The sequence below is a fragment of the Tiliqua scincoides genome, chromosome 1 (genome assembly GCF_035046505.1).
Source record: "Tiliqua scincoides isolate rTilSci1 chromosome 1, rTilSci1.hap2, whole genome shotgun sequence".
Classification (NCBI taxonomy): Eukaryota; Metazoa; Chordata; class Lepidosauria; order Squamata; family Scincidae; genus Tiliqua; species Tiliqua scincoides.
Window position 1 is genome coordinate 122,785,171 of NC_089821.1, and position 23,534 is coordinate 122,808,704.

Here is a 23,534-nt window from a genome sequence, read left to right on the forward strand (position 1 = left end):
TGAGAGGACATGCAATTAAATTGGCATGCAGCAAGGTGAAACCAAATAAACATTTGCTTTACCAACAGAAACCTCTTCCGCAAAAAGTAGTTTTTTATTGTATTGGCAACCTTCAGTCTCGAAAGACTATGGTATCGCGCTCTGAAAGGTGGTTCTGGCACAGCGTCTAGTGTGGCTGAAAAGGCCAATCCGGGAGTGACAATCCCTTCCACACCGGGAGCAAGTGCAGTCTGTCCCTGGTCTGTCTCCCTGGCTATGGGCCTTCCTTCTTTGTCTCTTTGCCTCAGACTGTTGGCAAAGTGTCTCTTCAAAACAAAAAAGTAGTACAAAAAGCAAAAAGTAGTACAAAAAGCAAAAAGCAGTACAGACAGGCTAACTGTATAAATGAAAAGACTCTTTAACAAAAGAGTGAAATAGCTATGCTTATTAGGTCAAATGCACAATGCATCCATCCCAGTCCATGCAGTGATCCCAACTACTTGAATTTCTAGATCCTCAAAGTGAAGCTGTGGAATGGATTGTTCTGTTAGATTATTTTATGAACAATTGTTAAAGACACTGAAGGTTGCCATCATATGTGTTTCTAAAACCTGACAGGTTATATGACTAAAAGTAGCTTCTCTTGTTAAAGGAAACACTCAAAACACAAACTGGACAAGTGCAAGAGAACAAGAATGACCTAGAAGATGAACGAAACACCACAGGTAAATTTACAGGAGTTTTATCTGCTAGAGTTAATGCTTTCTCTGTGAGCAATAGTAAGTGCTGTATCTTTCCTTGTTGTATACTAGGCAATGAGAGCTCATCCTCTGAATTCAGGCAGCAAAGGCAAGATGGTGACCATGGAAACTGCCACCTGCTGCAAAGTAAGCGGAAAAAGAGGCGTTCCAGCTTGCGACAGTTAGAAAGCATGGGACAGAAGGATGGTGGTGACTTTATACAAGGTATTAAGTTACAACTTTTACACAAAGGGCACATTTGAACCAGCTGCTTTTGGATAAGGTTTACCTGAATGTACTCAGTACAAACTGTGCCCCATGTTTGAATTCTGCAGTCGCAACTATCTGCCATAGCTCCACTGCGCGTCACTATAAAGATTAAATGAACTGCTTGGTCATATTCAAGTAACTGAGAGCGCAATCCTATTTGTTGTCAAGTGCCAGGGCTGTGGCTGCTGCGCTGGTGCTAGCTGTCGCAATCGTGCTATAAAGCACATTTGACTCATGAGTAGGCAGTCCCTGCACCGTCCCACTGGTGTTGAATCCAAAGGAGCAGCTGCTGGGAAAGGTAAGAGCTGTTCCATGTGGCTCAGGGTGGGGGAGGGCAGACTAGGGCATAGAGGAGGCATATCAGGCCCAGGAGAGGGCAGGATCAGCAAAGCCATCTTATGTCGTATTCTATTCCCCCTCCCAAGCTTTCCCTTCAACATGGGGCTTCTTGAACTTGTGCCAGCGATTTAGCTGGTAAAGATCCAAGTAGTCCCACTGGGCAGACAGGGACTTTACACAGGGTAAGGGGACAAATGTCCCCTTACTCTGAGTAGACCTCCTGCCTCCTCCTGACCAGCACAGGATATGGCATGGGCTGCTTGGCCCTGCCAGTGGCATCGCTAGGGGGTGCGGGGGGTGCAGGCCACACCCGGTGACGTGCCGGGGGGGGTGACGCACCCTGGGGGGGTGACGCACTAAAATTGCTGCATTAGGAGCTACCCCATCATGCCATACACCGTTGGATGCAGAATGCCAGCGGAATGCAATGCAAAAATCCAGAATGAAATCGCTCCTTTCCTTCAAAAGGTATGGCTAAAAAACCGGAAAGTAAAATGCATGGAGCCCTATGGAAAGTGAAAGTGAGCCATATCACGCGTTTACTCGAGAGTAGGCGTACTTGCCATAGTCCATCGGAAAGGGAAGGCTGAGAGGAATCCGAAGACACCAGAATGGTCCCGATCCAATGAATGCCGCCCCCCAAAAACACCTGAGAAGTTCCCTCTCTCCCAGCTGTGAGTCTATTGAGCCTGAAACGAAGCCACATGGCCATGTTTACTCGCAAGTAGGTGAACTTGCCTTAGTCCGTAGGAAAGGGCAGGCTGAGGGGACTCTAACAAGGTCAGAATGGTCCTGATCCAATCAATGCAGCCCCCCAAAACACCCGAGAAGGAGGTCCCCCCTCCCAGCGAGTCTATTGAGCCCTATGGAAAGCAAAGCAGCCTCACGGTCGTGTTTACTTGCAAGTAGGCAGATGTGCCTTCGCTGGTGGTCAGGCCAGGCAAAGGCAAATGTGAGGACACCAGAATGGTCCTGATCCGATGGAGCTGGAGTTAGGATTGCTCCAAATGCTCCAGAAGGCAGCCTGCCCCCCCCCCCCATCACTAAAAAGGACAAAAAAGAGGCTTGAACTGGTAAGGGGAATGTTTTCTATTTTGCATTTGTAAAGCCACGTGGGTCTTTGTATTGATATGCTTGGAACAGAAGAACTTCAAACTGGGCACTGGGGAGGGCTGGAAATCTCACTGAATCTTTTTGGGGGGTTGTTATTGCAGGTGGACTACAGAGTAAGTTCCATTGACCACTATGGGACTTAGTTCTGAGTAGATATGCATAGGCTTGAGCTCACAGGCTGCAATTCTACCCACACTTTCCTGAGAGTAAGCCCCATTGACCATAATAGGACTTACTTCAGAGTAGATTCACTTGGTGGAACAGGACTAGCTCCCCCTTATTTAATTATTTCTCTTATTTTAATTTAATTATTTATAATTATTTATTTTAATTTGCTTGATGATGCCACTTCTGGCCATGACATCACTTCCAATGGGTCCTGGACAGATTGTCATTCTAAAAAGTGGGTCCCGGTGCTAAAAGATTGAGAACTTCTGCAATAAGGCGTTAGTAAGTTTACACGGGGTGTGTGACTCTACAAGTTTTCAAAATCACTAAAATCAGAGTTTGGAAGAATATTACCATCATGTTACATATCAATCAATGCGTAATTTCATGCAGAATGCAATGAATCCAACCACATTGAAATATCTGTGTTCTAACAGAAAGTACAGCCAAAAAACCAGTGGGGGTGGGGCAATGGTACATCACCACGCCCACCACCTGGGGCGTTGCCCCGCCCACTGAATGGGATGACACGCAGGCCTCCTGCACTGGATGACGCGAATCCTAGTGATGACACTGGGCCCTGCTGCAAGGGCACTGGTTAGGACTGGGCTGCCCAATAAGCACTATGAAGGGGCATGGCTTACTCCTCTGCAAAGCATATTAAGAGAGATAATACCCTCTGAAAGCTCTATACAAATACTAAGTCTGAGCTTTATTATCATACCTATGACATGGTTCTCACTCTAAATGAGCGACCCTGCCTCTACTATGCCAGTGTTTCTCAAAATGTCTAGCACCAGGACCCAATTTTAGAATGAGAATCTAAAATGACATCATCAAGTGAGACGCTCATAAAGTGAGAATCTTCCACCGGAAGTGACGTCACCAAGCAGGAAAAATTTTTTAACAATTCTAGGCTGCAATCCTACCCACACTTACCCAGGAGTAAGTCCCATTTACTATCATTGTTAAAATAATATACATAGTAGCTTGTTAAAAGTACAGGTCTGTAACATTTCCCCAAATGCAGTCGCTTGCCATGGTAGCATCAAGTCTAATATATTAAAAATAAAATATTAATGTGAATGGGAACCCACCTGGTGGGTCCCGACCCACAGTTTGAAAAACACTGTACTATGCAGTTCCCTGAGTTATTGGAAAGATAAATGATAGTTAAATTACTGTAAGGGTAATCCATATAAGCATTTGCATCACTCAGAGGATTGCGTGTCTCTTGATGACACACAAGTGAACATAACCACAGCCTCAACTGAAAAATAATTGGTTGAAAGTGATGTTGAGTGATTTGGAAGCTGTGACTGTGACATTTCATCTGTGATGGTTATTTCACACAGGCAGGAGATTAATGTGAACCAGCCGCAGGATGACTTCACAGATTACTCAGTTCCTACAAGAAGGGCACTGTGGCAATTTCTGAGGAAAGAGCAGGAAGAATTATAATGGATTGGAGGTTAACCTGTGGGAAGAATGAAATCCTCTCCACTTTCTCAAGAGTGTTTCTAAAATATTCTAGTTATAATTTTATGACCAAAAATATGTCAGTGGTGTGATTTTCCATCAGATCGCATCGAGAGCTCTAAAACTAAGATCAAGCTAAATAGAGCAAAGAAAAGTAGAAGTGCAAATTGCTGTTGGCTACCAACAAGTCATTTAAACACACATGTAGCATTCCCAAATGTTGTGCCATGCATGCATTTGTTATTAGAGCAGTGGTTCTCAAACTTTTTGGGAGATTTATTCCCAAAGTCAGTCTTTATGGGGGAGGGGCGAGGGCAGCGATGCAAACCCCAGGATCACGTCGCTAAGGAGTGTGGGGGGGGGGGTGTTTATACTCAGGAGTGTAGCAGGCTGCAGGAGGTGCAGGGGGGGGTGCGCAGCCCTCCACAGGGCTCTCTGAGGCTCGGAGTGTTGAGAAGAAAGCAAGCTCAAACTACCTCCAACCAGAAGTGGTTTGCGGTCACTTTTTTCTCAACATTCGCCCTGCACAGGGCTGTGGGGGGCTTCCCACACCTCCTGGAGCCTGCCGCACCCCTAAATAAGCAAAAGCACCCCCCTTAGCAATGAGATCCTGGAAATTGTGTTGCTGTCTCTCCCTTTCCCCACCCCTTAAAGGGACAGGGGAACCTATACACAAACTGGTGTGTCGCAACCCACTAGTTTGAGTCTACTGTATTAGGGAATTTTAGGTGCTGCTTATCACTGACAAAGCTCTATGTGGTTTGAGACCTGCCTATGAAGAATCATCTCCTCCCACATCAGCCTGTTCACATTTTGTGCTTATCTTCAGAAGCCCTGGTTTGTATCCCACCACTGACCAAAATATGGTTGGTGGGGATGCAGGACAGGGATTTCTCAGAGGTGGCCCCCAACTTTGGAATTCCCTCCCTCAGGAGGCCCAGCTGGTTCTTACACCACTTGCCTTCAAGCAGGCAGTTAAGATACGCTTATTTCAGTTAGCTTTGTCTTGTGCTGCTTTTGTGTGGTTACTAGTATATGTTTTATGCTTGCCTCTGCTTTGGTTATTTGGTTGTTTGTTAAAATTGTTTTATGAAATAGCTGTAAGCCACCTTGACAGTTCCTTTAGTGGGACTGAAAGGCAGCCTAAAAGCACTCCAAATAAATAAGACACCTGTACCTGAGTAGCATGGCATTGACCATTCTCATATGAGACATTAAAATGTACCTTGGAATCTTTTCTGTGCTATTTCTGGTACACACTGACATTCTTCTGGTGGGGAAGAGGAACAACACATATTCTTGCAAATGATGGCTTCAACTTCGCATTACAGATTAATTTAAGTTGAATAGCTGACCCTGGGCCCAATCCTATCCAACTTTTCAGCACCAGTGCAGCCCTAATGCAGCCCCGAGGAAAGGGAACAAAAGTTCCCTTACCTTGAGGAGGCCTCTGTGACTGCCTCCCAACCACAGGATGCAGTGTATACCCCATTGTTACAGCTACACTGGCACTGGAAAATTGGATAGGATTTGGCCCGCTACCCTCTCTTTTGTGAGAAGGGTGGCAAAGGTAGTTTTGATGTGCTGCCTTCACAGTAGTCCTTTCCTGCTTCATGATCATCCCATGTTATATTTGCACCAACTCAATATGACGAATTGCCATGTATGCCAATCATTGCTCAGATTAGACTGTCCTACACCTGGCATCAAAGGCTGAACACATCACGAATAATATGGCATGGATACATTTGTGCAGACACTTTACAACAGTCATAACATGTAAGCAACCTGGGAAAAGCCCCTTCTCGAGTTTGCTGCTTTCCCAATGACCATGGTGAGTCTGCAAATGGAATGCAGGATGATTGACGCTAGTTCCAGAGAAGCCACACCCCCTATTCAAGGAGTAGCCTACTATCTGATATAGTTCCCCAAAGCTTGGGGGAAGTGCCGAGGATGATTCTGTGGCCAAGGGGGCTTCTTTTCCTCCCGTTGATCATTGCGGACTGCACTGTATGTAACCTGCCAAAACGTACGTGCAGTTACCCTTGCTCATATGAAGTGGATTGCAGTGGCCATGGGGCCAGGCAGCAGGGGCTTAAATACTCTACTTAAAATAGATGGCTTGTGCAGACATGCATAACTGGCATGGTTGGCAACCTTCAGTCTCAAAAGACTATGGTAGAAGCCTACAGCACCCGGTATTCCCAGGCAATCTCCCATCCAAGTATTAACCAGGCCTGACTCTGCTTAGCTTCCAAGATCAGACAAGATCAGGGATGTGCAGGGTAACAGTTGCTGGCATATGGCCTCACAAACCTTGGGAAATTCATTCTGGTTAGGAAATTCTAAATGATTAAAAGGCATATTTGGACATGGCTGTGTCTACACAGTGCGTAATTTGTGAGTGGTGCACAAATGTTCATATGGCAACATTTCTTTATAGGAGCAGCATATCTGATTCTTTCCTACTCACCACATCCTAATTTATTAAAAGCAACTGTTTAAATGCACATGCGCTATTCACAATTGCTGCTACATGCATGCATTGGTACAAGAGTATAATGGGCAGCCAAGTAAAAAATGTGAGGGGTGAATTGCCCCTGAGAGTGCTTGGAGTAAAGAAAAATGGGACTAGTTCTTTGGCATGTCACATCTACTGCTCAAACCTCTCCTCTACTATTGGTGCTGATACAGCTATGCTGGTGGAGCGCATGCCACATCCAGTTTGGTGGGGGGAATCAGGAGACTTTACTTACATCTGTATAGCCCCTCTATGGTCTCTTTGGACCCACACCAGCTATATAGCTGACATAAGTCCACAGAGAGAAATGGGGCAGGGCAAAGAATAGGAGACAGGATTTGGCATGTGTGTTTGCAACTGAGATTCTCCACCTCTGGCCTGCTCCCTGCGCTCCTTCTCCCTGCCTCCACTGCCAACTTACCAGTGTCTGTGGAACTTCCTGGGGCTGGTGCTGCACGCACCACATCTCTAGCTGTTTGTGGCAGTAGCCCAGCAACACCTGACAGCAGCTTGGCATTCAAGCCACCATAAAGGATCTTGCGCTGCTGGAATGCTAGTTCTGACAGTGCAAGCCCCCAATGGGTTTGGGGCCCACAACTTGCTGGGACTTTTAAAGAAAACTGTAGCATATAAACAGTGATCTCCAGCTCCTGAGCTTTACTAAGCAAAGACCTCTGCACATGCGTTGTATTATAGCCAAGCAACAGTCAATTTCTTCTGCTGACAGCAGTGCTAAAGAAAACAGGGCAGTGCATTAGCAGGGGAGTTCTGTTCTCTTAATCTGTGACTCTCTGGCATTTGTTAGCTAAACCTCTTAACTCCCCCAGCTACCCATTACTCACACCAGGGAAGTTCCTAAAGCACACCTTTTTGCACAGCATGGGTTTTATCTTCCAGTTGATTTCTCCTTCTGAACTCTGCACACATGGAAGTTCTTGTGAGTAAGCCCGTAACAACTAGACAGTTTCAGTTCTGAAAACTCCCTCCAGAGTTGTATCCAAAAAGCTCATTTTATGTTCGTGTTTTTTCTCTTTCCTTTTCTTCTTCCTACATCAGCTCACCAAGCGAAGCACAGGGGGGAAAAATTCCTAGATCTTAACGTAGTAAATTGGCTTTTCTAATGCTGGAGATGCACTGACAAGGGGTGACTTTGCTAGAGGTTTAAGCTCTTAGGGTCAAACAAGACTTGCATGCAAATGCACACATTAGGCATGCTTCAAACAGGAAGTGCCTTTATTTGCAAAAGGTGGCCACATTGGAAGAGAGGGCTTGGTCAAGAATTGGGGGTGCAGAACGGGAGAGGCCAACTCTGACCCTGTCTCACAGTCAAGTCAAAAATTGCCCTGTTTTAGAAGCTATTACAGCTCAATCCTATTTGGCTGCCCTCGTGGCGAAGCGCGTATTCCTCTGGCACTGGCTACTGCAAAGCAACCATAAAGCATACGCTGGCAGTGTGCACTGGTGGAGTGCCAGTAGGAAGGTTGGAGCCTTACCATGTGTGCCAGCTGATCCAGGGGAACTCGCTGAAGCAGGTGAGCCCATTCAGAGGGTGGAGCAGGAGAGGGCGGTGGGTGGAATGGGGCAATGACAAGGGCAGGGAGGAGGGTTGATCAGGCCTGGAAGGGAAGTAGGTTTGGCAATGGTGCACCCCTAATCCCGACCCCCTTCATGGGCCTGATCTACTTTCCCAAGTCAACACATACTTGCACCATCAATTGAGCCAGTGCAGGTCTGAGCTGACCCATAGCGGCTGCCGGGCTTCCCCGGGGCAAGGGACAAATGTCCCCTTATTCTGAGGAGACTTCCAGCAGCCACAATTCCCCCATGGGATGTAGCAGAAGCTGCACCAGCACCACTGCATCACTGCACAAGGAGTTAGATAGGATTAGACTCTGAAGCAGCTATTTCTGCAACGTGCTGCTTTGGGAGCTATTTGTCATGATTTTTGGCTTGAAAACAAAGTTGTAGGAAGGAGTTTGCCTCCTCCTCCCAACATAGCCCAGTTCTAGTTGGGTCGTTTTTTAAAAATTTTTAATTATAATTTTCCCATTGTGCATAATTTTTTTTAAAGCAAGAATCAACAGAAGTTAAACAAAAGAAAAAGGGAGGAGGAAATCCTCAGTAAAATCATATACAAGTTAAGCCCAAGTATAATATATTTTATTATACTTTTATTATTGTATTATAATTTATAATTATAATATAATAGATTATAATAAAATTAAAATATTTTAATATTATTTTATTATTATTTATAAAGTGCCATCAATGTACATGGTGCTTTACAATAAAGAAGGCAGTCTTTGTCCCAAGGGGCTCACTATCAAAAATAGGCACAGAAGAAGGGACAGTGAACGGTGCCAGGAAAGAAGGGGATGAATGTGTGCTTGCAGCAACTGTTACCCTACTCATGCCGATCTTGTCTGATCTTGGAAGCTAAGCAGGGTCAGGCCTGGTTAGTACTTGGATGGGAGACCGCCTGGGAATACCGGGTGCTGTAGGCTTCTACCATAGTCTTTCCAGACTGAAGGTTGCCAACCAACCAATGTGTGCTTACGGTGGGCCCTCCTTATCTGCAGGTTCAGCACCTGTTGATTTGACCCAACACAGGTGCTGACCCACACTGGAGGGCTTCACATGACCTCCTGGATGCAACCAGAAGTGCCTTCCAGTCACATCCGGGAAGTGTTCTGAGGTGTGAGGATGCCGCAAGTGGCCTCCTTGGGCTTCTGAAAGCCTTTTGGAGCTTTCTGAAAGGCACGGCTGTTTTTTTGTCAAACCAAAAGTGCCTTTCAGAAGGCTCTGGCAGTTCTTTTTAGTTATGGGAGGTTGGGTGTGGCCTCCATGCGCCTCCCTGAGCCTTCTAAAAGGCACTTCCATTGTGGGAACCCTGTGGATTCAATTATCTGCAGAAATTGGTATCTGTGGGCATCCAGGAATGGACCCCCCCCCCATGGATACTAGGGGCCCACTTTACTGCATGTGTACATACTTAGACTTCGTGGCAGTAAGATAGAGGGACTAAGGGGTGGGCCCAAAAGATTGATTTTCTATAGTGATCTGAAGGAAATAAGAGGGGACATCCATCTTGTGAGGAGAGAGAGGTCCAGCATGAGGGGAAGTGAGGGAGGAGGGGTGTTGCAAACTTGTTTGGAAATGTCTGTGGGCCCAATCCCATCCAACTTTCCAGCACCGGTGCAACCACAATGCAGCCCTGAGGTAAGGGAACAAATGTTCCCATACCTTGAGGAGGCCTCTGTGACTGCCTGCCCACCATAGGATGTAGTGCATGGCCCTCTGGCACAGCTGCACTGGCACTGGAAAATTGGATAGGATTGGGCCCACAGTCATTTCCAAACAAGTTTGCAATACAAGCTGAACCCAGGTTGAGGCCCATCACCATGTCTATTGGATACACAGCAAAGTGTAGCTGTTGTATTCTATATCTATATATTACTTTACTGCAATGTTGTTGTTTTTTACTTTGTTCCTGTTTGCAATTCCAGAGTATCATTCTTTTCATGATGACAGTAATTTTAGTATTTTAGTTATAAGTAATATTAGACCTGCCTACTGCCTCTTCTGCAACTGCTAAAAAAAAGTGTCATGTTCTGTTTCCAAGCTGGAGAAGGCGTGAGAGAGATCTGACCTGGCATCGTTAAAAGATACAAAATATGATAGATGAAGCCTAAATGCATCGTGAAATAAGTGGGTGAAATTCCCATGGAACTCAGTGTCGAAAGAGAGACAAGGATGTGAGAGGTTGTATTTTGAGTGTAAATTGATTCTCACAGGCAGAAAAAGCCAGTGTGTAACTAGCAGTGATTTGGTACTTAGTGGGTGGGCAACATGGGTAACTGCCACACTGAGAAGGTGCAAGGAGATGTGTGAAGAAAAGCCAAGTGACAGGATGTTATAAAGAGGCCAACTTCCTCACTTTAATTTATGACAGTCTCATCTCCAGCATTCCTTGGGAATAATCAACACAGAGCTTCATTTGTTTATGTGTAACCCATGTACTCGTATGATGGAACATTTTTCATATGGGATTCTGGTTTAAAGTGAGTTGCACAAACTATGTACTCCTGGGGTGCCAAGTAGGTAAGAGTATGTGCTGCTCTCAATATCATTCTCAAGCTAGTAAAACCAGCATGCTTGGAGTTCATGCAATTTGGTGTCATTCACACAACTCTTTCATCATGCAGGCATGTATGATGGTGGCTCAAGGCCCTGAGGCATCTGGTGGGCCACTGTGAGATACAGGAAGCTGGACTAGGTAGACGCTTGGCCTGATCCAATTCTTACATTACCTTAGCAGTGCAATTGCTGCAGTGTGGCAGCTTCCCACACTGCCGCAGTAGTCTATAACGTGGTTATTTATTTATTTTCCACATTTTTACCCTGTGAGGTATTTTCCACAACCCTGTGAGGTAAGTGAGGCTGAGAGAAAGTGACTGGCCCAAGGTCACCCAGGAAGCTTCATGGCTGAGGGGGGGTTCGAACCTGGATCTTCCAGGTTACTTGCCACCCCACTGCCATGGAGGCTAGCAATGCTGGCATCATGTGGTCCTCCCGTGTGACCCCCATACTTCTTATCTTACTAGTGTGGCAGTCATGTGGAAGTGGAAACCATACTGCAAAAGCTGTAATAATAAGTACTGTGCTAACAAGCCCCCAGTCTATTTTTCAGCTGGGCACACAGGAAATTAGTTGCCTTGTTTCTTCATCCTGGGCATGTTTGCAAAAGCAATCTTGTGTCATTTATATACATTCTGTCACTCACTTGTCTCTTTTATCCTGGGCTGCCTTTCTCACATGTGTGCTTCGTCCAAGACTGCAGGCAGCTGTTTTTAAAACAGAACATTGAATACTCACACAGGCAAATGAGTATTTGATCTGGCTGTACGAAGGGGTGGAGTGGGATCTAACCCAATGGCCTAGGGACATGGCAAAGGAATCAAAAGACCCATTTGCCATATACCCCACTGCAATATGGACTGCAGTTAGCATGTATAGCAGAACAGCAATATGAAATAGCTCCATGATGATGCTGCATATCCCTGGTGGCAACTGGTAGTGACCTGGAAACACTGCATGGAAGTGAGAGAATGCAGATGAGAAAGCATGTTCAGATGTCACATCAGCTAATGGAAAAACTCGTGCCTAGACCTAGTTCACGTTTACAACAACCCCCAACTAGTGCCTAGGGAGCCATAAGTATAAACTGGACCACATTATGGTTTCCAGTAGGCTAGAGGGGCCTTGTAGCTTGGCCCACAGCTCACTAAAAGCAACACTACGTGCCATGCTGACATCAGTAAGGATCCGAATGCCCAATATCAGCATTTCTTGGTGTTTGTCCTCCACTGTGCTACTTCACCCATGGTCCACTTATTGGAAATACCACCATAAGTAACTGGTGATAATGTCATCATCAGTTGCTTCTGGATTGGGAGACCAAGATACAATGTGACCAACACCAGTAAGAGGCTCAAGGTGGACAGGAGGGCTTTTTCGAGCACACGAAAAGTGCACACTGGAGCTCTGCCTGTCAAGCCAAGCCTCCAACTTCTACTTATTGCTTTGCATTTCTGGTCTTGCTGCCAGGTGATGGTGGTCTGGGGGTTCTGTGAGGACCACCAAATACCACCTCATGTACCACCAGTGGTACAAATACCACTGGTTGAGAAACACTGCCCTATATAGTTGTCAGTACTTCTGTCACATATCAGTAGAGAGTCAATTCCTGTAGACTCAACTGGCTTGCGTCTGAGGATATGAAATATCTTTATACATCATTTAAAACTGTTGGCTTGCCCCTTCCATTGTCTATCGGTAAATGATGCCCAATCTCAAGAGCTTTCTTTTTTAAGCATATCATGCTGCACATGGCAAAAAATAGAAGAGCCAAGGTATCCAGTTAATAGATTCAATGGTCATAATTCAGCAGAGTTAATTAGGGCCAAATGATGCAAAATGCAAGAGATCAGTGACTGGATCCCCTGATATATTTTGGGAATTCACTGGAATCAATATGTTGGATTGCAGGCCAGCAGTATCTACTTGCAGAGCAAACAAATTTTCTCCTGCTATTTCTGCATATGATATAGGGAGAATCAAAAAGAAAAGGGCTAAAAAGGATTGCATTGCCTACTAATAGCTTTCTCAGTGAAAACTGAAAGGTGAGGCCTTTTTCACTGGCATAAATCAAGGGGCAGGGAGGCACCTCCTGCGGTTTGCTCTCTCTCATATTTTTGAGGCAAGAACCCCCTCTACTGGGAAGAAAGTTGCTAACATTTCAAAGAGAACCAATGCTCGTTCATGAGACACTTTATCTAACTGTATTTATTATTTAGATTTTTTGTTCTAATGTTGTTCTATTTTTATTCTACAGCCTGGAGGAAATTTAGAATATATTTTTAAAAACATAAACTCATAAAAAAGTCTCAACCAATAAGCAACATAGTGTTTGGTAGCATCTAAAGGATTAACCCATTTCTTTCATCCTAAGCATTCGTGGATTCAGTGGCATCACTAGGGTTTGTGTCACCAGGTGAGGGAGGCCATTGCATCACCCCATGTTGGATCTTCTCCCATGCAGTGGGCATGGCAATGCATCATTACCCCACCCCCATTGGGGTTTTTTTGCTATATCTTTTGATAGGAGTTATTTCAGTGTGGTTTGTTTCCTTGCAGTCTGCATGAAATTACACAATGAATGATATATAACATGGACAGTGGTCTGTATTCAGCTAGGTGAGGTGCCATGTCCTAGTCTAACCTGTAAAATATATTTCTTCCTGTGTCCCCCTTGAAGGTGCAGGAAAGCAGTTGGATAATCTACCTCCATCAGAGATCCTCTCTCATTTGGAACCACCTCTTGCCCATTTGACAATTTCTTCCTCAGACATGTAAGTATGTAAAAGTATATACAAAGTTCTTGCCTTTTATAAGGAATACTACATTTCACATTTTGCAGACTCAGGAAAACAATATGTGCATATTAGTTTGGCACAGATCTCATACGTGAGCAAACACTTGTAAGCAATTTTGAATTTTGGATATATTTGATTAGTATGGTATGGGGCAGCAGCATCTAATGGAAATTGGTCGTAAGAAGAATGTGCAATCCAAATCACTAGATTGATATTTCATGATGAATTTTAGCAATATGTCAGCCTTCTTCAGTCTAGTAGAGCTCTGATTTTTTCCACTTTTGATAGTCACAGTTTCTCCCAAAGAATCAAAACACTGAGATTAGAGGCTTCTTCCTACCCTCACAGAATTGTAATGATGATCAAGGGACCCTGAGGAGAAGGAATTGTACTCAAACCAGATTACATGTGGACCGGTTCAAAGAATTCCTGACTGGCCTCCCCCAACACCTGATGAGAGTCATGGGAACACGTATCAACTTCTCTTCCTGGTGCATTGTCCCATTGCCACATAATTGCATGAGAAATGGGACCATCAAAACCATTCCTCACATGTGACTTTAGGCAGGGGTTCTGTGTTCTGGAATGCAGAACGGTAAGCACCTCTCAAGGGAGAGAGGGCCTTTTCCAAACCCGGGATCTCACCCATGGGCTGGGGTTTGGATAACCCTGCTTTAATGTGACAGGCAGGCAGGCAGGCAGTCTCCCCCACCCTTATTTTGCAGAGTGAAATGGCCTGCCAGGAAGCGGAGGAAAATGTGAGCGCTCATGCCCCTCTTTGAAAAGTGGGTGGGTGGGACCCTCACTCATTTTCACCCAGATCAGTCCTCTGTAGAGTATACCTTGTACTGTGAACAAGGTCAGTCTTCTCTGCAGTCATGTGAGACAGCCCTGCAGAGGGAAAAGTTACACAAGCTTAAGGACCTCTTCAGCAAGCATTTGATGATTCCTTAGTCCATCTATTGCTGAAGAAAGAATATGTCCTGTGTAATAAGAGACCATGTTCTTTCCATGTTTTCCCAGACTTGTAATTATGCCGTACACATTCTCATGAGAGCTGTTCACTATAACGAGATAAAATGTACACTGTCAACCTGGCAGGATCAGGCCCAGGCTGCAGACAGCTGTAATCTGACAATGCATGTGCTCCAGGTCAGGTTCCCTGAAGTCAGGAGGTGAGGGCTGGAACCGGAAAAGCCAGGATACAATAGGCAAAAGGCACTGCTCCATAAGAGGCTAAGATCTTGGTAGAAGTGGAAGGAAAAGGGCTTGCTAATATGGAAAGAAAATAATTAGGGTTGGAGTACGGATCACACTGCAACAGCCAAGACTCTCTAGAAAGTTTCAAAGGTTTATTCTTTACACTTGTAACCCAACTACAAGTTGCTTTTTGAAAGTCTTGCATACAAAGTTTAACCCCGTCTGCCACAGTCTTGCAAATCCAACCACCACTCCCAAAATCAAAAATTTATCACACTGTCAACACGTTACCCATGTGACACTGTATGTCCTTTCCACCTCCTTATTTGACCCATTATGAAAGCTTTTGGCTGCCTGGCAGATTGTAGACCAGGAATAGCAGGGTGGCTTCAGAGGTTGTGCAAGTCAGGTACTGGCAGAGAGCCCACACATATCAGAGGGCCACTGGCCCAGGCCAACCCCTCAGCCCTTAGCACCCAATATGCCATTAGGAAACAGGAGGGGGTGCCACAGAGGCCCAGTGCACTTTGTCCCAGGGCCCCCAGCAACCTGTTGCCAGCACTAGAGCATCCCCATTTTAAAAACACGAGATGGAGAGAAAATAGTGTGAGCTAGTCAACAGTAGCATTGCCAGGCCTTTAGTTTTTGGTTTTTCACAGGTTACCTTCAAATGGAGATAAAAAAATTCCTCCACAAAACAATGGGGAGGGAATACAACACCCTTGTTCTGAATTTTTCCTTTTGTCTGGGCCTTCACTTCACTGGGCCCCACCCCTTTACTGGTAGGCTCCAACCTCTCTCTACGTTCTTTGTCTTTCAAGAACTGGCAGACTTGGGATGTCCCCAGGCCTCATTTTCTGGCATCACCAGGCTCCATCATGTGAGTCTTATGTTTGGGGATGCTGCCAACCTGGCAACCCTCACTAAGGTGAAGCACTGTGCCATGCAGGGTCTCACAGGCAAGAGCAGATCTTCTGCCTTGCAGCAGTGCCAGTTTGTCTCCATTTCTGTTCTGGCTACTTGTAAGTAAAGCCAAACCTGGCACTCAATATTATGAGTGCCATAATAACAAAGACCCTCACTATTATAAAAACACTCAGTATAAATTCCCAATGCTTCCTTACTCAAGGGAAACTAGACCTGTTTGGGTTGTTCTCGGAATTATCACTGCTTGGAGATGCAGGGAGAGCATGACAAGACTTTTGAGACTGCAAGATGAAAGGGGCACAGAATATTTTGGGAACTGGGCTTTTATTATTAACCATGTAGAGGAGTCTTGGGATCACCATTAATAGTACAGGAGGAAATTTCTTGCTTTTCTTGATAACAAGGCGACAGTCCAAAGGCAGCTACTTGCTGAGGCCATCACAATTACATGAGTTGCACATCTAGGGATTTTTCACTTTGCAAATAAACAACAGCAAACATAGTTGCGGTGGGGGGGGGGGGTATTCCCTGTTGTTACTGTTCTTTCTTAGTCCTTTTCCAATTAAAAAAATCATGTATATAAAAATTGTCCACAAGTTGACCTGGTTGCTTCATATTGCCTTTTCAAAGGGAGAGGTTTCCCATTCCTGAATCAGATGGTGGTACTCTCACAGAAATGCCAAGCCACAGTGAGACAATTAAAGAGAACACAATAGGCGTACATTCCTCTGAAGATATGTTTGAGACAGAAGTTGAACCGACAACTTTGTCCAAGAAAACCAGCAAGAAGGCTAAGACCATCCGTCGCCATGCAGTAAGTGTCACAGTCTGCAGTCTTACAGCAAAATTCTTAGGCAAATTCCATGCAAAGTGGGTACAAAAGATTGGGGAGGGCAGGGATAGTCCAGCCCAAGGGCTGGGTGAGGTAGACTGTTTCAGCTGGTACATTTTGAGAAACCACTATACGGCAACACATTATTCATTCTTCACATTATCCATTCCATCACTAAACAAATTTCTGCCATAATGGGGGGAAGTTGTTGAGATTTTTCTGCTTCAGGAAGCAAAATACCAAGTCATCTCTTAAGGGGAAGAAGTAAACAAAGTGCTTATCTCTCCCCCACCCCCTTTTTAAAGCAGAGGTGAGAAGAGGGAAGATTGACTCAAAGAATTATAGACCTACTACCTGAAGCAAATAGTAAAACCACTACATTATAAGGACCATTACATTATTACACTATAAGGACCATAAGCTATTATATGGATACAGTTAACATGAGTCTTAACAGACAAATTGAATCTAACTGATATTCTTGTCCTTGAGCAGGGCTCCTGACCTCGTGCCCACCATCATTTTCCTTAGGAAACCTGTATAAAGTGGATTGGAATGCCAGATGAGTGTGCTATTCATTAAATAACCCACAGCTGTAGATGTCTTGATACTGAATCAGGAAGAGAAATTCTGCAGTGTCCTACAGCATTATCCAGCATTGAAATTCTGTTTCCCTTCTCATCACATATGCTTTTATAGTGAACAGAGTCATATTATTAAAAAAAAAGAGCTCACAACGTGTCTCAGCCACAGGGAAAGCCTTTTGCAGCTGAGTGCACACAAGCAAGGCAAAGCAAACTCATGTCAGTCCTCAGTCTTATCCCACCCCCACACCTTTTCAGGCAGCCAGCCTGCCTACCTTTTTTAAATGTTTGAAAGTGCAGCATGAAAGTCCAGGTGTGTATCCATCCATGTGTTGCCTTGCTAATTTTGAAAGGAAACTTTTAGTAAAGCACAAAATTAAAGATTTTGGGGAAGGTTTCCTTACATCAATTGAGGGCCAGCCAATCAGTCCCATGCACAACTTGCTTGTGCTGCTAACTTAAAAAACCTGGTTTTTTCAGAGTTTGACTCTGGAGAGGAAAAGATACACGCTGAGACTGATTGCTGTGAGGTGGTTCCATGGGGACTCCGCTGTTTTAACTATTTACATCTTCGACCTTCATTCTTTAGCCAGCATGCTAATCTTATTTTCTTGCAGGCCTTTGAGCAGCAGAGAGGGATTACCTCTCCCCCCCTACCTGTAATTTCTGCTTAGTTACAGCAATGCCAGCTGATTTCACTGTTCACCTGCTTTAGGTTTTGCCCCTACTACTCCTGGCTCTTGGGCCATCAGTTTCAGAAAAGCTGAAATTTACACACACTGCAGCTACACTGAGTCCCTTTGTGACCTCAAACAGAAAAATGTGTTCTTCTGAACAATTTCAATCTTTCTGAGTAAATAGAATGGACAGCCCAAGATGCAAACTCTGTGCACACTGTCTTCTGTGTGTGTGTGTGTCTCTCTCTCTCTCTCTCTCACACACACACACACACACACACACCCCAATCACTGTGCCACACCAACATGATTACTTCAGCAGTAACTTTGCATTATTTAACTTCCAGGCTAGAGAAGTTTCAGAGAACAGACCAGTGTCAAAACAGGAGACACATGAATTGGCAAAAACAGGAGCTGTGTCAAAACCACAGAAAAAGAGCCCCAAGAAAGACAAACGTCCAAGCCAGGCGGAATCTGTTGTAGGTATGAATGCAGGAATACACCAGTTCCAACTGAGGTCTCAAATAGTGCCAATCACAGCAGCCTGAAATAAAAGCCACTGTGTGTTTTAAAGCTGAACTTCATAAGTTTGTGAAGAATATGAAATAAATGATGGGTTTTTCTGATTTTCCTCTCAATTAGCAGTCACTGTTACCACTGGTACTCAATTAGCAGTCACTGGAATGGAAGGTTTTTCATTATCCACAGTGGCAGCAGCAAGAAGACCTAGTTTTTGCTTTTTGTGTTGTTGTGTTTTTTTTTAAAATACAGCAGCAAGGTCTCACTTATTCTGCCAGCAGCTATTGTCCCTTTTTTTTAGGCAAAGGCAGCTGCTACCAGAGGAAGCAAGGTGGACCTGTGTGTGGTGGCTCTACCTACTCTCTGGAAGCACTCAGCACAGAGAAAGGCAAAAAAGAGGTCATTTCCTAAGCCCCTCTGGCTCTCTCTACTTGTTCTGGTCACTGGTGGAAGAAGATCTGCTGCCATCCTTGAGATTTCAAAACAGCAGAAAGAGAATCATATTCATGTATTCTTCATTAAGGAGATAATCCATGGAAGGAGTGTTGTATGCTGGGAAAATAGCAAGAGAGGTGCTATCTGAAGTGAAAGGATCTGTGCCACCTGCAAACAAGGGGTTGTGGAATGAACACTATCATCCTGATCAAAAAGAATAATTTGTGCACAGTCTCATAGTGAGAGCAGGCCAAACAGGTGTAATGGGAGCCCAATGGCCATATTTTCAATGAAAAACCACTTCCAGGTGGAGCATTGAAACGAGGCAAGCAGTCAAGGGCATGCTGAACTTTTTCCCCAACCATCATTTCTGCACTCCAGCTTAACCTCTTCAGCATCCCCCCCCCCCCAAGGGAGTTCCAAACACAAGATTGCAAGGGCAAATGGGAGGAAGGAGGAAAAAATTTGGAGCCAGGAAGTGGCAGGCAGGGAAAGGGTTAAGCATTGCCCTGCTACTTCCCTGTTCTCAGTTGCTGTTTCCCACAGCGGCTTTTCTTCACAAAAGGGGACTGAGGGGTCTTTGCTACAGTTATTTGTGTGTGCATGTGTAGTTTGCTGAACATTAAAAGAGTGCTTAGTTGCAACACCCATAAAACTGTGCGTTGGAGTTGCACATGGCAGACATGGTTATGAGTTATGGTTGACATGCACCTTTGTACAGGAAAACCACGGCAGAAAAAGATGACTGGGAAAAGAACTTCTTATCCCATGGTGAAGCCAGTAGGTGTCGACATCCCAGTGATTACTGAGGAACCAAGCCAAGAAGAAAACGGAGAAGCAGATGCTGAAGTGATCCCATGTCTTGAAGGAGAAGGAGAATTGGGAGGCACCGCTGACCAGAGTCCTTCTCCAAGCAGCCCTCCTCTTAAGGAAGAGCCCTCCTCACCTCTTGAAGAGTGTCAGCCTCCAAGTGAAGATGCTGGCAATGCTTTCAGGTCTCACGCCAGTCCTGCAAATGAGATGATCAGTGTCCTCCAACCAGTGGTTCCTACCACAAAGAGTCCCCAGACAGATGCCGTTCCGAGCAGTGAGATCCCAGAGGTGAGAGCTGTCACTTTCAGGCCAAGGTACGCTTTCAGAAATTGTTCTCTGGGGACTGGCAGGCAATTTGGAATGGTGCCAGTTCACACCTCCCTGTTTCTCAGACTGTAATCTTGATGGCTCCCATTGCCAAACCTCCAGGTTTAGCCTGGAGTCTCCAGGAATCTGCTTCAATCTCCAGGTGACTCCTGAAAGATTTTCACGGACCCTCCAGGAATTTCCAACATTATACAATGCTGGGAAAAAGTCTCTAGGAATAGCTTCAGTCAGAATTGGCAGCCCTGCTGATGGCACCATTTTATTCTCTTGTGCTGTTGGCGAGATTATGCTTTATTAGTTGTCTCACAAGTAATTCTAGTCTGTATTTTTTTCTTTAAAAAAAAGATACAACAACTCACAGAGAAAAGCATGTTGAGGCAAAAATGAAACCTCATGTCTGCTCCAAATCCCAAGGACCTGGTGGAAAATAATATGAGGGCCCATACTATTCTGCTTTGTGATTTGGCTGCTAAGTACCTGATTAATTAACATTTCCATGACATTTCTCTGCCACTAGAGCAGTACTTGGAGTAAATCAGCAATTTATGGTGCCCTGGAGACATTCTGCAAGTTGTAAGCTGTGTATCTGACAGCAGCTGCCAGACAGTTAGGGAGTTAAATATACAAATTGGAACCAACAACAAAATGTCAAAGTATCCACAGAACAGTCAACAGCCACTAAGATTGAGTGTTGGGAGAGTAAGGACAGACAAAAGAAAATATTTCTTTAGCCAGTGTGTAATTAGTCTGTGGAACTCCTTGCCACAGGAAGTGGTGATGGCATCACGCCGAGATGCCTTTAAGATTTCTGGAGGAAACGTCCATCATGGGTTACAAGTCATGATAGGTATGTGCAAGCTCCTGCTTTGGGAAGTAGACTACCTCGAAGCGCCAGATGCAGGGGAGGGCACCAGGACGTAGGTTGTGTCTTGTTATCTTTTGTGCTCCCTGAAGCATTTGGTGGGCCACTATGACATACAGGAAGTATCTCACTTGCATAGCCTCTGTTCAGTTAGAACGGAGGTGGTTGCATGATTTCCTAGAGACTGTCTGCCTTCAATTACTGTCCAATTTTAAGGGAAACCTCTGGGATTTTGGAGTTCTACATGATACTGTGAGGGAGATTTCCCCAAGGCAGCCTCCTTCTACCTGGAACTTCCCTGATTCTGAGTGGTGACAGTGACATCTACTGTCTCAGTTTAGCACTAGCTGAAAAGCAAGGTATAAACAGCAGCATGGTGCTATTTGCAGCTACTGAGTCCTACACTGGCCCTTTTTTTAAATAAATAAACAATTTATTTCAAAAGACAACATAGCTACAAGTATTTTTTCCTCACATGGAAGCTGACCATGTAAACAAGTGGCTTGAATCTTTCTACCTTTCAGGCAAGTGAGGGAGGGTGAAAGAATTGTCGGGCACACAGGCACATTTCATGGCAAGCCTTGCACAAAAACAGAATGTCATCGGTCAAGTTTACCATATTGGGATGGAGAGTTGCATCTAACCCACGTAAAGCAAACCCACACGTTTCTCTTCTTTAACCCATTTCTGCCCAGCCCACAGGTATACACATATGATCCCTGTTGCGTGTATGCAACACTGGGCAGAAATGGCTTAAAAAGATCTTCATTTGAAGGACTATAATTCTTATGTTAACAATGACGCAGAGTATGGTGTGCGAGGTCATCCTCTTTTCTTTGAACTGTCCAGGTTATCCTTGAGAATAAACAAGAGGCAAAGCTATCACGGGACAGACTGATAGCAGAAAGGGCAGAGCAAAGGCGGCTGGCAGTAGAGAAAAAACGGAGGGAGCAGGAGGAACTAAAAAGGAAGCAACAAGAGCAGCAGGAACAGATGGAGAGGATGAAGGAGGAGGTGGAAGAGGAACAACGCAGGAGAATGGAGGAGAGGCGGTCAGTAGAATGCTTCAGTTCCCGTTCTCTCCCCAGACTGGAGTATTATCTCAGCTTTCCATCCGTCAGTGGACTTTCTCTTCTTGTTCTTGGGAGGAAAGGTCTCCCATGATCCCAGTGCATGATCCCAACTAAAAGTAGTAATGTGGATCCCTTTGAAAAGGTTAGGGGACTCTAAAACCAATTTTAATGCCATTTCTATTAACTCAGAAAGTAGATATTGCAATGTGTTATGCCAGATTTGTTGCTCTTTGTTTTTCAGGGAAGTCTGCTGGGCAACCTGACTTTTTGGCTTTACGTTCATGAGCTCATTTTCCAAACACAGGAACTTGTGGCAAGAAAATTGTTATTTTGCAGCATCTCAAACTGTTCATTTAGAGATTCCACATTCTGTTATCAAATTAATGGCCTAATAGGTACCTACTGCTGCCGGAACAAATGTTCCAGCGGTGCTAGGTGCTTACCAGCTGATGCAAAAGCTGGCATGCTGGAGTATGTGGCCTGGCTGCCGCTGTGACATGTGGGTGGCTGCACATGCCAGCAGCCACTGGACACCTGCCAGCACTAGTGTGCGTACACAGGAGGCTTGAGGGAGATGGGGAGGGCAGAACAGAGTGGTGATGGATCAGGGCAGACTGGGACCAGGAAGGGAGCAGATTTGGTGGCAGCAGTATCTGCCAAATCCCAACCCGCTTCCTGGCCTCAATTCCCCAGCCCAGGTCCACACGGACTTGCACCAGCTATGGAGATGGTGCAGGTCCATGTAGACCCAGCGGTTCGGCATGGGCTAACCCCAGGGCAAGAGAGCAAATGTTCTCTTACCCCAAGGAGGCCTCTGGAGGCTGAAACTCCCGCACAGGATACCACAATGGATTAGCTGAGGAGTTAGGATTGGTCTGCCTGGCTGCAATCTGAAACACACTTTCCTGGGGAAAAGCCCCACTGAACACAACAGGACTAACTTCTGAGTAAGCATACATACACTTGCACTGTAAATTAAACAAATTGACATTGCCATCTCTGGAATTTCATTGACAGCAGGGAAGGGCTCTGACTCCTATACAGAAGGGCATAAAGTTTGTTTTAGTGGGAGTCGTGTTTCTTGCACCCTGGATTTTTTTTCCTTTGCATAATTTACCTTTCTAAAGACCTCCTTACCCCATCCCCCCCAAAATCTAAAGTATTATTTGAACTCTCCCAGGTTCAAAAAGCAATTTATAAATTAGGTTTCAGTACAGTGTGAAACACCAAGTTAAAATACTGGTTGCCCATTGGAGATACTTTCTGAACAGTACTTGCACCTAATTCTCAAAACGCTTTTTTAAGAACAGGATGTATTTTTTATTTTTTTTTTTACAAAAGCAATTTTCAAAGAGCAATTGGCAGAGGAAAACCAGCTGCATGTGCACCTTCTGGCACCTGACTAGGCTTATTTTATATAGGAGCCTTTTCAGAGACTTGAGAATGTCATTCATGTGCACAGATATGCTCATGTGTGTTATGGTGGACCCAGGCCTCAGAATCTGGGGGGTTGATCACCACCTGAGTACTCCTCCTTTGTGGCTATCCCCTTTGCTGGGACCTCCCCTGACCTCTAGACATGACTGCTTGTTCTCCTTGACTGGATTCTGTGCCCTTTAAATGCCACACAGCAAGGTGTGCATGTGCTCCTGAATTATACTGGTTCCTCCTGGGGCCAACTTCAGGTGCCAGACAAGCTGCTGCCGCCAAGGGGGCAGAACAGTGTCCCAGACAGTGTCCC

The 23,534-nt window shown here is 45.0% G+C and overlaps 1 protein-coding gene across 1 annotated transcript in view; it reads left to right on the forward strand.

Moving 5' to 3' along the window:
* The window catches only part of KIAA2012 (KIAA2012 ortholog), an 85,610-nt gene that overhangs the window by 54,832 nt on the left and 7,244 nt on the right, over positions 1-23,534 (forward strand). The window contains exons 16-22 of the mRNA XM_066621871.1: positions 632-704; positions 792-944; positions 13,427-13,520; positions 16,302-16,485; positions 18,112-18,247; positions 19,440-19,819; positions 21,570-21,772. Of these exons, the coding sequence (XP_066477968.1) occupies positions 632-704; positions 792-944; positions 13,427-13,520; positions 16,302-16,485; positions 18,112-18,247; positions 19,440-19,819; positions 21,570-21,772 (1,223 nt within the window). The remainder of the gene's footprint in view (positions 1-631; positions 705-791; positions 945-13,426; positions 13,521-16,301; positions 16,486-18,111; positions 18,248-19,439; positions 19,820-21,569; positions 21,773-23,534) is intronic.